The 12,961-nt window shown below is 45.8% G+C and overlaps 1 protein-coding gene across 1 annotated transcript in view; it reads right to left on the bottom strand.

Annotated features, from left to right (window-relative positions):
• Positions 1-12,961, bottom strand: part of LOC132536285 (myosin heavy chain IB-like) — a 70,517-nt gene that overhangs the window by 34,968 nt on the left and 22,588 nt on the right. Inside the window, exon 3 of the mRNA XM_060183911.1 lies at positions 11,890-12,545. Within this exon, the coding sequence (XP_060039894.1) occupies positions 11,890-12,545 (656 nt within the window). The remainder of the gene's footprint in view (positions 1-11,889; positions 12,546-12,961) is intronic.

Below are 12,961 nucleotides of genomic sequence, written 5' to 3'. Positions count from 1 at the left end.
TGCAAGTGGGGAGGCAGGGGCTTGAACCGGGATCCTTACGCCGGTCCTTGCGCTTTGCGCCACCTACCACCTGCGCCTAACCTGCTGCCGCTACCACCCGACTCGACTCCCGTTAGTGCTTTTATCTCCACCAGCCTGCTAACTATGAGACTGATAAATAGCACCTTCAACTTAAGTAAATTTAATCCTTCTTAAGACATGGACAGCACTCACCCCCAAAGTCTGCCTAGTGCAATATAGTTTCACTACACATCCACGAGAAGAAAAGAGAGTGCAGTGTAAAAAAAAAAAAAAAATCTTCACATGGAGCCAGGTGGTTGGTGCATATGGTTGAGCGCACATGTTACAATGCCCAAGGACCTGGGTTCAAGCCCCTGGTCCCCACGTGCAGGGGGAAAGCCTCACAAGTGGTGAAGGAGGTCTGCAGGAGTCTGTCTGTCTCTCTCCCTCTCTTTCTCACTCTTCTCTCTTAATTTCTATCCAATAAATAGATAATTTAAAAAGTAAATGAATAAAGGTCTACACGATATTACATTCTGTTTAACATCACTAAGCAGATCAACAACTGACAGCTACTCACAAAAGTAACTTTAATTCTCTTTTTATTTTAATATCACACAGATGACCTAATAATTAGAACACAACAAATTTTCATGTGGATGTAACTGATATCTCCCAAAATAATAAATCCTAAAATAGCATCTAAAAAGCAAAGAAGTGGCCTCAAAAACAGCTCAGTTAGAAGTATAAAAATAAAGAACAAACTTAGAAAATTAGGGATGAGGAGACAGCATCTTCGTTATTTAAAAAGACTGTCTCTCTCCTGCTCTACACCTCCCCCTTACCTCTTGATTTCTGGCTGTCTCTGTCCAATAAATAAAGATAATACAACAAACGATTTATTAAGAGATTTCAAGGAGGAGGAGGAAGAGGGAGTGAGGGAGGGAGGGAAGGAGTAGCAAAGCAGGTAGAGCACTGGACTTACAAGCATGAGGACCTGAGTTCAATGCCCAGCACCGCATAGTATGTCAGTTATCCTCTGATGTTTTCTCTCATGAAGTCTCTAAAAAAAATTTTTTTTTCGTAAGGATCCTGGTTCAAGCCCCCGGCTCCCCACCTGCTAGGAAATTGCTTCACAGGCCAGGCGGTGAAGCAGGTCTGCAGGTGTCTGTCTTCCTCTCCCCCCCCTGTCTTCCCCTCCTCTCTCCACTTCTTTCTGTCCTATCCAACAACGATGACATCAATAACAACAATAATAACTACAACAATAAAACAACAAGGGCAACAAAAGGGAATAAATAATTATTAAAAATAAAATAAAATAAAATAAAAATTGCCCCGACCAGCGGGGCGGTGAACAGGGGCTAGGAACCTAAAGACCTGGAATGACAGGGACAAGAGACACGAAAGAACGACAGTAAGACAAGTTTCTGATCAAGCTGCAAAATTTTATTGTGTTCACAGGCATTATAAGGCTTTGGGAAGGGGGGGGAGATGCTGGAGGAGGAGGAGGGGGAGCAAACTTCAAAGTGGAATGTTCCTTGCAACAAACAATGGCCGAAACCATGTTTATTACTACAACTGTGTGTTGTCTCACTTGATTACTGATAAATGGTTTACCTGAGGGGAAATGGCCTGCCCAGAGGGGAAATAAAACTTGTCTCGAGGGCTTCCATTGTTTCAAAGCTTATCATCTATCAAGCAGAGGAATAGTTCCTGGCAAAAAATAGTTTTTATTTTATTTATTTTCTCTTTTGTTGCCTTTGTTTTATTATTGTAGTTGTTGTCATTGTTAGATAGGACAGAGAGAAATGGAGAGAGGAGGGGAAGACAGAGAGGGGGAGAGACAGACAGACACCTGCAGACCTGCTTCACTGCCTGTGAAGCGACTCCCCTGCAGGTGGGGAGCCGGGGGCTCCAACTGGGATCCTTACAAACAGTCCTTGCGCTTCATGCCACATGCGCTTAACCCGTCTAAAAAAATATTTTGAGAAAATAAATAACCTATTGCAGAACTTTGCTGTTAGGAAGCTACAAATCCCAAAAATGTTGAAGAGAGATGATGAGAGCACAAAGAATGGTGAAGCGAGCGGAATCTGCCACACACAGCCGTAGGTGTGTTCTGAGAAATGCCACCTTGGGCGACGTCATGACTGCACATGTGTCACAGACGAACTCACACACACCAGGTGGGATGCCAACTAGAAGCCTCCGCTGAGGGACACGGGCCAGGGCTCCCGGCCCACCGATCTCTGTCACGGTAAGGACAAGGGTAACACATGGTATTCGGGTATCTGAAGACAGTTTCACACGGACAGAGTGAAAACAGGTCAGGCGATGGGCCTCTTATTGCAGCATCAACAAAGGATTCTGTCTGCTGAAGAGCCGTGCTGAACAGACCAATATAAGAGTAAGTAAAGCACAACGGAAAATGATGCTATTAAGGGTGGAAGGCGGAGAGCATAATGGTTACGCAAAGAGACTCATGCCTGAGGCTCCAGAGTCCCAGGTTCAACCCCCTGCACAGGAAATGTCTGAAGATGTTGGTGACTTAAAACACCACATGGCCAGGGTCACAACCTTACCAAGACAAGGAATTTTGGAAACAGATCCTGTAAGCATCCCACCATCGCTCAAAAAGCCACAACTAGTCCCTGGCTACACATTTTAAAAACAACTGTAGGGACCCGGCGGTGGCACACCCAGCAAAACACACATAGTCCAAAGCGTAAGGGCTCACACAAGGATCCGGGTTCGAGCCCCCAGCTCCCCATCTACAGGGGGGACAACTCACAAGTGGTGAAGGTCTGTAGGTGTCTATCTTTCTCTCCCTGTCTCCCCCTCCTCTCTCAATTTCTCTCTATTCTACCCAATAAAATGAGGGAGGGAGGCCTCCAGGAGCAGTGAATTCATAGTGCAGGCACCAAGCCCCAGAAATAACCAAAAAAAAAAAAACTTTAAAAAATGTATTTTTCTCCCACACCTATAGACATCTAATATCTGACAAAGATTATGGAGCTCGAAAAATTCATGTTACGTGAAATAAGTTAGAAACAGAAGGATGAATATGGGATGATCTCACTCTCAGGCAGAAATTGAAAAACAAGATCAGAAGAGCAAACACAAGTAGAACCTGAACTGGAGTTGTTGTATTGCACCAAAGTAAAAGACTCTGGGATGGGGTGGAGGTGGGAGAATACAGGTCCAAAAAGGATGACAGAGGACCTACTGAGGGTTGTATTGTTCTGTGGAAAACTGAGAAATGTTATGCATGTACACACTTTTGTATTTACTGTCTAATGTAAAACATTAATCCCCCAATAAAGGAAAAAATGTATTTTTACTCAAACTACCACTCCTAACTAAAACAATATAACTGCTAATTTACAAACACACATGGCATACACACTTTATAAAGTCAGTCCAGATGTTAATTTAAGACTGGCCTCCACAAGACTGGGGCACTGACAGCTACTAAGAATGTTGAAGACAGCTTTTAATATTTCAGTAAAAGAATCTTAAAGGCTAAAGTTCATATAAAACTTTGTTTCACTCTAAAGATGTAGCACTAAAGGAAAGAAAAGAAAAAGATCTTGGACATCACAAAGTACTCAGCTATCAACTATCTCTGGTCAAACTAAAGACTGATGAACAAATTTCAGTCTCCTTTGCCTGTGCCTACCTGTGTGCCCCTTATAATTCTCATTCCCGTTTGACATTCTGACGGTGGAGTCTAGCCTCTAACTGTGTTATGTTTTCTCTCTGCTTTGGTTTGCTGATGAACTCGCACACTTTACCCCTACTGCGCTGTTATGTCTTACTCCTGTCAAGACAGGGTGAATGACATCCACGGCAACCAGCACGACACTAGCCACTAACTTGAGGGAGGGAGAGCCAAGAGCACATAGCAGAACCCCCTGAGGTTGTGGGGGAAAAAATGTCTTTAGTTCAGATATTCTCTTAATATGCCCACCTGACATCACTGTTGTAACAGAGTGCCCAAGTTCCCAAACTGTTGACTTGTCCTAACTCCTCCAGTCATTCTGATGGTGTTAACCACATTCTCATTTAGAAAGACATTTCTTTTCCTTAATGACGTGCCCTTACGATAGAAACTTTTTCTCGGTAAATTGCTGCTATACTGAAAGCATTTTCCTATGAGAATACTTCTGTAATTATTTTTTTAAAAAAAAGGTAAGTGACAAGTGACACTAAAATAAGTATTTATTTATGATCTTATGAGTTAGCTGTTTTACAGATTAAATGAAAAAGATAACAGAATCATGATGGGGACTTGGGGGGAAAAAATTACACAAGTAAGTATAAAAAGGTATACACTAGAAGCATTACAAAAGACTGATGGGGTTATAAAAGCTCCAGGAGAGTCCACAACACTGCCTTATCTGACACTAGGTCAACACATTATGCCCATATCAATTTAGACTAAATTTTTTTTATTGTTGTAGGTGCTATTATTGTTGTTGTTGATGTCCTCACTGTTGAATAGGGCAGAGAGAAATGGAGAGAGGAGGGGAAGACAGGGAGGGGGAGAGAAACATGGACACCTGTAGACTGCTTGTAAGTAATAAATTCTTAAACAAGGTTTCTTTGAGCAAATGCTACTTTAAGTGTAATCAAAAAATATGTTTTTACTTAAAAAAAAAAAGGGTTCATAACAGTGTAACATTCAAGCACCTGAGACCTTCAGAAAATAACAAACAATGCCAAACAGAGGCAATGCCAGAGTTAATCCGTAGGAGGAAACAGAAGTACAACGCACGCCTGATTTCTGAGTAGTCGACGCTAGGCCTGAAAAATGGTGTTATAGCAGTGTCTCGGCTCAGAGAGGTCCTATTAAGCTAATGGAGGGAATTCCATACCCTTACCAGCAGCAATAGGAATGAATCCGTGAACTAGTATGAGCAGGTTAAGATAAAGAGAACAATTGAGGGGCAGGGGAGCTTGTGAGGAAGAACCAGAATAGGATGGACACACTTTGGAAAACACTTTTTTTTTTCTTTCTTATAATCAACCTGGCCATCACTTTGGCAAAACAAGAAACAGTCATACAGTTGGCCATCAAACAACTAGGGAGCTGGAGCATTGAAACTCTGTGCAGATGGAACTCTATACAGATCTATGAGTGTTGCGCTCAGAGTGAACCAACAGAAACTCATGGTTACTTACTTATATCCCTATCAATCAGAACCAACATACCGACTATACAGAATATATATATATATATATATATATATATATATATATATATATATATATATACATACATACACATATATCTCCACAGTTATGCAAACCTCTTGCAGTTCAAGCTCACTGGTCAAGGGCTCTCCAGTTCCTTATGCCTCACTAAACTCTCAGCATATTCTAGCAGTTAAATCTATAGTCACTGGACACCTCAGATATGAGAAAAACCAAATCCAGGTTAATTTTAAATCTTAAACTTACAGTCATTTGAAAGTGTTACATATGCTATTGGTGGGGAAATCTACAATCGCATGACTTTATTCCAGGAAAGGGCTGTTGTACTTGTTCTATTTTAATGTTACTGTCAGTCTCTTCTGGTGCTTCATAAATAAACTACCGCAGATCTGTACGACTAGGGAAAAAAAACAACAACAACAGTCTATTTTGGGTTCAGTACTGTTCAGGACTGAGGGTCCTGGACTGTTACCTCCCTGGATACCAGGGGACTACTTTACAAGCACTTTAAGAGATTTGTGTGTCTGTTTAAGAGACAAGTACTTTAAGAGATTTGTGTGTCTGTTTGTAGAACACAAGAGAATGCTAAAATGGTGTGATCTACTACATGTAAGAAGGGAAAAACTAGTGTGAAAGAGAGAGCAGCAACGGAATGGAGACAGTGCACACATGAAGGCCCCTGGGTCAAACAAACAGACGTTCACAGACCAGGACAAAGAACCTCATGGAAGAAGTCAGACAGAGGAATTTACTTTACACAAAACAACCAGGAGCGTCCACCTACCAATATAGACTACCAGTAATAATACAGTTCCTAGAGAGAAAGCGTACAGCCCAGGAGTCCAGCATCTTGTCAATACTTTTATTTGTACATTCTAAGCAATGCCAATAGCCAAGATCAATTTTGTTCCTGGAAACAAGTGCGTATCCCTACATCTTCTCAGAAGCAATCTGGACCTTGCCCATGCTACTAGGTCTTAAAGGCCTACTACCAGATGTCTTCAAATCTGCATCACTTGTTAAATAAATGTGACCTCGCTTTACCGTTACAATTCCCTTATCTAGTTTTTAATTGCATGGAAAACCTCTCCTTGGTTGCCTTAGGAATTTTTTTTTTTTTTTTTTTTAGTTTAGGAATGTGAATTTTCATCCTTAATGGGACTCAAGGTTTTTAACACGCAGAAAAAATTGTTAAGTACTTGATAAATAAGAAATACGGCTGATGACTAGATTTGTAATCCAACTTTGAAACACAATTTCCAAAATAATCCCGTTATGTCCAGGGCTGGTTTAACTGAAGTAAATCCTAACAGTGATAGTAAGACATCAGGAGGCGATTTCTATCAGTATGGGCAACAATTTGTCTGCCTGAGTTGAGATGATTCCACTAACAGAGAAGCGCAGTAAACACTCTACCATGGAATGCATTTCCCATCCATACACCAGTTCCATCTATGTCACTGTCAGCTAAAACTGCCTCACCATTTAAACATGTCAATTGATACGTGTGGTTCCCCTAAAACACGATTTAAACTATAAAGTTCACAGCCTTATTTAAAGCTAAGAGAGGTTCAGTCTGTTTTCAAGGGAGAAGTCACACAGCACATCATTTTGGTCCATCTACTATCCCATTCTTCTCTGAAATGCACATCTTTGCTTCTGTAATAAGAGGGATTGCCTTCCTCTCTTTAATACTCTACCCCTATTCTTATAAAGAAAACCTAAATGTCTTCATATGCATCCTTCCACATTTAATGAATGTTGAAACAAAAAACTTTTTACCCTAATATTCAAATAAATCTCTACCAGTCTCTGTGTCACTTGAAAGTTTCTCCTGAACTATGAATCAAACCACCAAAGAACTGTCTATCCAACACAAGGCATAACCACTACTAAAAAGTTCCTTCCTACATAACTTCTATAAAGATGTAATAGGTAAAATTAAATGTCTACATCTGTATAAAAGCATCTCATTTTACTGGTCCTTTAACTACACAATATCCTGCTTTAAAAAAGAAAGCTGAACAGTAAGAATTTTTTTAAATTTTTTATTTATAAAAAGGAAACACTGACAAGACCATAGGATAAGAGGGGTACAACTTCACACAATTCCCACCACCAGATCTCCATATCCCATCCCCTACCCTGATAGCTTTCCTATTCTTTAACCCTCTGGGAGCAAGAATTATTTTTTCAGGGCCCAGGTGGTGGTGCACCTCTTGGGCGCACATGTTACAACATGCAAGGACCCAGGTTCAAGTCTCTAGTCCCCATCTGCAGGGGGGAAGCTTTGCAAGTAGTGAAGGAGTGTTGCAGGTGTCTATTCCTCTCGCTCTCTATCACCCCCTCCCACTTGATTTCTGTCCATCTCTATTCAGTAAATAAATAAAAATAATGAAAAAATAAATAATTATTGTTTTCAAGTTATTGATAGTTATCATTTGAAAAATAAAAATAGCCAACCAGCATGGACATTGCGCTAACACTTGCAAGCATTAATTCATTCTATCTGTAACAATCTAAGCGACTGATATTTTCATCCAACCTGTAGGTGAAGAAATAGAAGCACTGAGGTTCAGTATCTTGCTCAACACACAGCAAACTGGTGGGAGAGTCAAGATTTCGCCTTTAGCATTCCTGGTCCAGAACACAGACTCTTTTAACTCTCGTAACTTCACCACAGAAACAAAGGAAGCATCACCTAAGAGATACACAAATTATTTCAAAGCAAAGAAAATGTTTTTCAGGGGTCCGGGTAATGGTGCACTTGGTTGAGTGTACCTACTACAATATAGACAGACTGGGGTTCAAGCCCCAGGTCCCCATCTGCAGGGGGAAAGCTTCACAAGCAGTGAAGCAGGGCTGCAGGTCTGTCTCTCTCCCTCCCTATCTCCCGTCTCTCAATTCCTGGCTGTCTCTAGCCAATAAATACATAAAGATAATAAAAATTTTTAAAAAAGAAAATGTCTTTTTTGTGGCAAACTAGATAAAATGTCATGTAAATAAATATTTTTAGTTATCATCCTAAATCACAACAAAACCAGGCAGAGAAGAGTTGAAGTGCTAACTTGCTTTAAATGGTTTTGATAATTCCAACGTGAATTACCTGACCAGTAATATATCTATTGAACAAACACAATCGAACAGAAGTGTCTGACAGGCGCTTGTTACAAAATGTCATGACAACTTCAGAGTACTCAAACATCTCACTTGACCAAGATTACTTGGCGGCCAGCAGTCACTAAAGAAAGGCCCCAACAACTATCGGGCGATGTCTCCGCCGTACCACCCTGAACACACCCAGTTGCTGATTCATATGCCCAAGTACTGATACTCATTGATACTCATTCACCTTTCACATGGGGGGGGGGGGGGCAGGAGGTGGTGCCCCTGGTTAAGTGCACACACTGCAATGCACAAGGGCCTGGGTTCAAGGCCCAGGCCTCACTTGCAGGGGGAGATTCACAAGTGGTGAAGCAGGTGTCTGTCTGTCTGTAGTCTGTCTGTCTCTCTCTTTCCCCCTCCCCACCCCATTTCTCTTTGTATCCTATCAATCAATTTTTATTTAAAAGTCTATGTATTTTCCCTTCAGTAGAGTTACAAATTCAAGTATGATGCCCACATATCTCTCCTTGGAGCAGGGAGTCGGGCTGTAGCGCAGCGGGTTAAGCCCACGTGGTGCAAAGCGCAAGGACACAGTAAGGATCCCAGTTCCAGCCCCCGGCTCCCCACCTGCAGGGGAGTCACTTCACAAGCAGTGAAGCAGGTCTGCAGGTGTCTGTCTTTCTCTCCCCCTCTCTGTCTTCCCCTCCCCTCTCCATTTCTCTCTGTCCTATCCAACAACTATGACATCAACAAAATAACTGCAACAATAAAAACAAGGGCAACAAAAAGGAAATAAATACATAAATATTTTTTCTAAATCTTTAAAATCACTGGAGCAGGCAAAGTGTAGAGGAACATCAATCACAGTACATCCAACAGCAAAGCAAATTAAAAAAAAAAAAAAAAAAGTAACTATTTATATAATCTCAAAGTAGAAGAGAATGTTGGTCACAATCCCATAATCAGCCAGCCAGGCCCTCAGCACACCGCAGTCGCAGTGGCCATGGCCTCTCGCACCCTCTTGCAGACAGAAAAATGAGCAGCGTGTGTTTCTGTGGCAGCTTGATGGTCACCTGATGCAGTTCCAGACACTTAATTATGGGGCCAGCCCTCCGCCACCCAGGAAGGAATCTCAAAGCTCAAGGAGCAGTTTCAATGTTGCCCAGTCAGGAGTCCCCGGTGCGAAAACGGCGGGGGAGGGGGGATCCGAGCACACAGGCTGCAACTGTGCCCCGCAGCCCTGCACCTGCCTGCTGCCCCCAAGCCCGCGCCGGGTCCCTCTGCCTAGTACTCCAGTGCACTCCGGTGTACTCCAATACACTCCAGTACACTCCAGTGTACTCAAATATACTCCAGTACACTCGTGTACTTCAGTGTACTCCGGTGTACTCCAATATACTCCAGTACACTCCAGTGTACTCCAATATACTCCAGTACACTCCAGTGCACTCCGGTGTACTCCAATATACTCCAGTGCACTCCAGTGTACTCAAATATACTCCAGTACACTCCAGTGGACTCCAATATACTCGTGTACTCCAGTATACTCCAGTGTACTCCAATATACTCGTGTACTCCGGTGTACTCCAGTACACTCCAGTGTACTCCAGTGCACTCCGGTGTACTTCAATATACTCCAGTACACTCCAGTGTACTCCAATATACTCCAGTACACTCCAGTGTACTTCAGTGTACTCCGGTGTACTCCAATATACTCCAGTACACTCCAGTGCACTCCGGTGTACTCCCAATATACTCCAGTATACTCCAGTGTACCCCAGTACTCAGTGCTGAGCCCTGGTCCTCCGCGACCAGAGCGTGACTCCACCTTGCAGAAACGGCGTCTGAAAGCCTCCCGGCCGCACCACTCTTTGCTGTAGGATGGCACAAATGTGGGCTTTTTTTGTAACTATTACTTTTTTTTTTTTTTTCATTTCCCCCCACGCGATTCTCTTTTCAATCACTTTGACAGTTTTGTATTGATTTAGCGTTTTCGGGAGATAAAGCCCTGACCACACCAAGCTTCTGTTATCAGAAGCGCTGCTGCACTCCCTCCTTCAAAGGAAACTGGGTCCCGGCAGCTGCGGGGCTGCGGTTCTGGGTTCGGTTCTGGGGTTCTGAGGTTCTGGGTTCTGCGGTTCTGGATTTTGGATTCTGCGGTTCTCCGAGCCCCGCCGTGAGCCGCCCCCTCCTCCCTGACTCCCAGCTGGATCCCGCTCCTCCTCCGGGGATTCAAACACCCAAACCCGGGCTGCCCCGTGTGCGGGCGGGCAGTCAGACTCTGGCTTCCTCACCACCAGGTAAGAAAAGGCTTCAAAGGCCGATCCTGTGTGTGAAGCCTGGGTAGCGGTTTGCAGAAAGAAAAAGTAAAAAAGAAAGAAAAAAAGTAAAGTTCCAAGTGGGACTTGCTGCAGGGGGGGGGGGGGGGGGCTGCAGGCCGCAGGGCAGGAGGAGCCCACCTCTACCCGCACCTCTGGGTGGGCAGGAAGCCCGGGTGCTGGGTGCTCGGTTGTTGCGCTGCTCACAGTCCCCTAAGCCCCTGCACCTCCACGTGGCAGGTTAAGGACCTGCGAGAACTGCCCTACTCACCTTGCAACAACTTTTCTCCTTTTTGTCCCCACCCCCCTTTTGTTCCCAAACCTGAGCCCTGCTCACTGCTCAGCTGGGGCTCCAGGCCGAGGTGGGGGGGGGGGGGTCGAACCCGGGGAGCGAGCGGGAGCCTCCTGCATCCCCGCCGGGCCCCGGGCCCCGGGCTCCCTCTCCACCTCCAGCCCTGCCCTTAAGGCCAGAACAAGAGTGGGACCACTGGGCAAAAAAATAAAGGTTAGAAAGAGAAAAGAATGAGAAAAGGAAGGGAAGGGAAGGGAAGGGAAGGGAAGGGAAGGGAAGGGAAGGGAAGGGAAGGGAAGGGAAGGGAAGGGAAGGGAAGGGAAGGGAAGGGAAGGGAAGGAAAAAGACACCTGTTTCTTGCCCATATGTCATATATACATATAGATGTTTCTTTCTTTTTTGTTTATTTGGGCCGCGTGGACTACTGATTCGCTCAACACTTCCGATGTCATGACTTGTACTTCTAATAGGATTGAGGCAACGACTTGTACTGAATGAAACTGATGTCACGACCGGGTTTTTTTGTTTGTTTGTTTGTTTTAATAAAAATCGATACTATGACTGGTTTGTTTTTTTTTTTTTTTTTAAAGAAAACTGATGTCATGAGTGGTCTTTTTTTCTTTAATAAAACCGATGCTCCGACTACAATTTTTTTTTTTTTAATAAGATCGATGCTATGACTGGTTTTCTTTTCTTTCTTTCTTTCTTTTTTGTTTTTAAATAAAATCGCTGTCATGCCCGGCACATTTTTAACAAAATCGACGCTACGACACACGCACGCACGCTGCTGTTTATGCCTCCCGGAGGCCCGCTCAGCTCCGGCTGATGCCGGCGCGGGGGCTCGAACCCGGGACCTCGGGCACGAGCGCGTCCCTGCATCGCCGCCCGCCCGCCCGCCCGCCCGGCCGGCCGCCCGCGAGCCGCGTTGGGAAGCGCCGAGCGCGGAGGCCTTACCCATGCTGGGGGCTCCCGCGCCGACCAGCCCCGCGCCCGCCGCTCCGCTCCGCCGCCCCCGCTCCGCTCCGGCTGCAGGCGGCGCCCGAGTCGCGGCCGCTCCGGCGCTCAGGCGGGGCGGAGAGTCGCCCCCATCCGCCCGCGGCCGCCCCGCCGGCCGGTCCCGCGACGAACAGGCGGCGGCCGCGGCTCCTCCTCCCGCCGGGCCCCCGCGGCTCCAGGCTCCGGGCGGCGACCGTCTCACCGCCGGGGGCTCCCTCGGGGGCTGAGCGGGGAGGCGGGAGCTGCCCGTGCTCCGTGGCGGCAGGCTCGAACCCGGAGAGCCGGCGGGAGCCCCGGGAAGCCGCCCCCTCGCCGCTGCCTCCGCGCGGCCGCTCGCAGACGCCACGCCGAGCCCCGCGGCGGACTGACGCCGGGACCGGGCCGGGGGGCGAGCCAGAGTCCGGCAGATCTCGCGAGAAGAGACGCGCTCGTACGCCCCGCCCCCCTGAGCCGCCGCGCTCCGCCCGCCCGCCCGGGCCAGGTGCGCTGACGTCACAGCGGAGGTCGCGAGCCCCCCCCCCCACCACCACCTCCCCGGGTCCAGGTGCCGCGCGCTGGGCGGCGGGCTCTCTGCCAGGCTGCTGCTGCAGGCCTTTTGTGGTTTGCGGCTGCAGCTGGATAGGAAGGGGTTTTGCAGATAGGCGAAGGGGGGCCTAGGGTGTAATACTTTCGGCAGCAGCGATAATGATGTTTTGTTTTGTTTTTTCTTGGTTTGGTTTGGTTTGGTTTGGTTTGGTTTGGTTTGGTTTGGTTTGGTTTGGTTTGGTTTGGTTTGGTTTGGTTTGGTTTGGTTTGGTTTTTTGCAGAGTTGCTGGCTCCTTGCTTGGGGCTGGGAGCTGAGCCAGTGGAGAGTTAGCTTGAGAGAAAGACATGCTTTAGACAGGGAGCCTGCTTGCTTTCGACTTTCCAAGCCTCTGCTGTGAAAGTTCACCTTACCAGGTTCTTGTGAATCTAAAGCAAAATCAATTATATTTTACAAGGAGGGGAAAGAATAAAATGATTTGAATCATTTAGCCTCTGTCCACTAAAG

The sequence above is a fragment of the Erinaceus europaeus genome, unplaced genomic scaffold (assembly GCF_950295315.1).
Source record: "Erinaceus europaeus unplaced genomic scaffold, mEriEur2.1 scaffold_326, whole genome shotgun sequence".
NCBI lineage: Eukaryota > Metazoa > Chordata > Mammalia > Eulipotyphla > Erinaceidae > Erinaceus > Erinaceus europaeus.
This window is presented reverse-complemented; position numbering and strand designations above follow the sequence as displayed.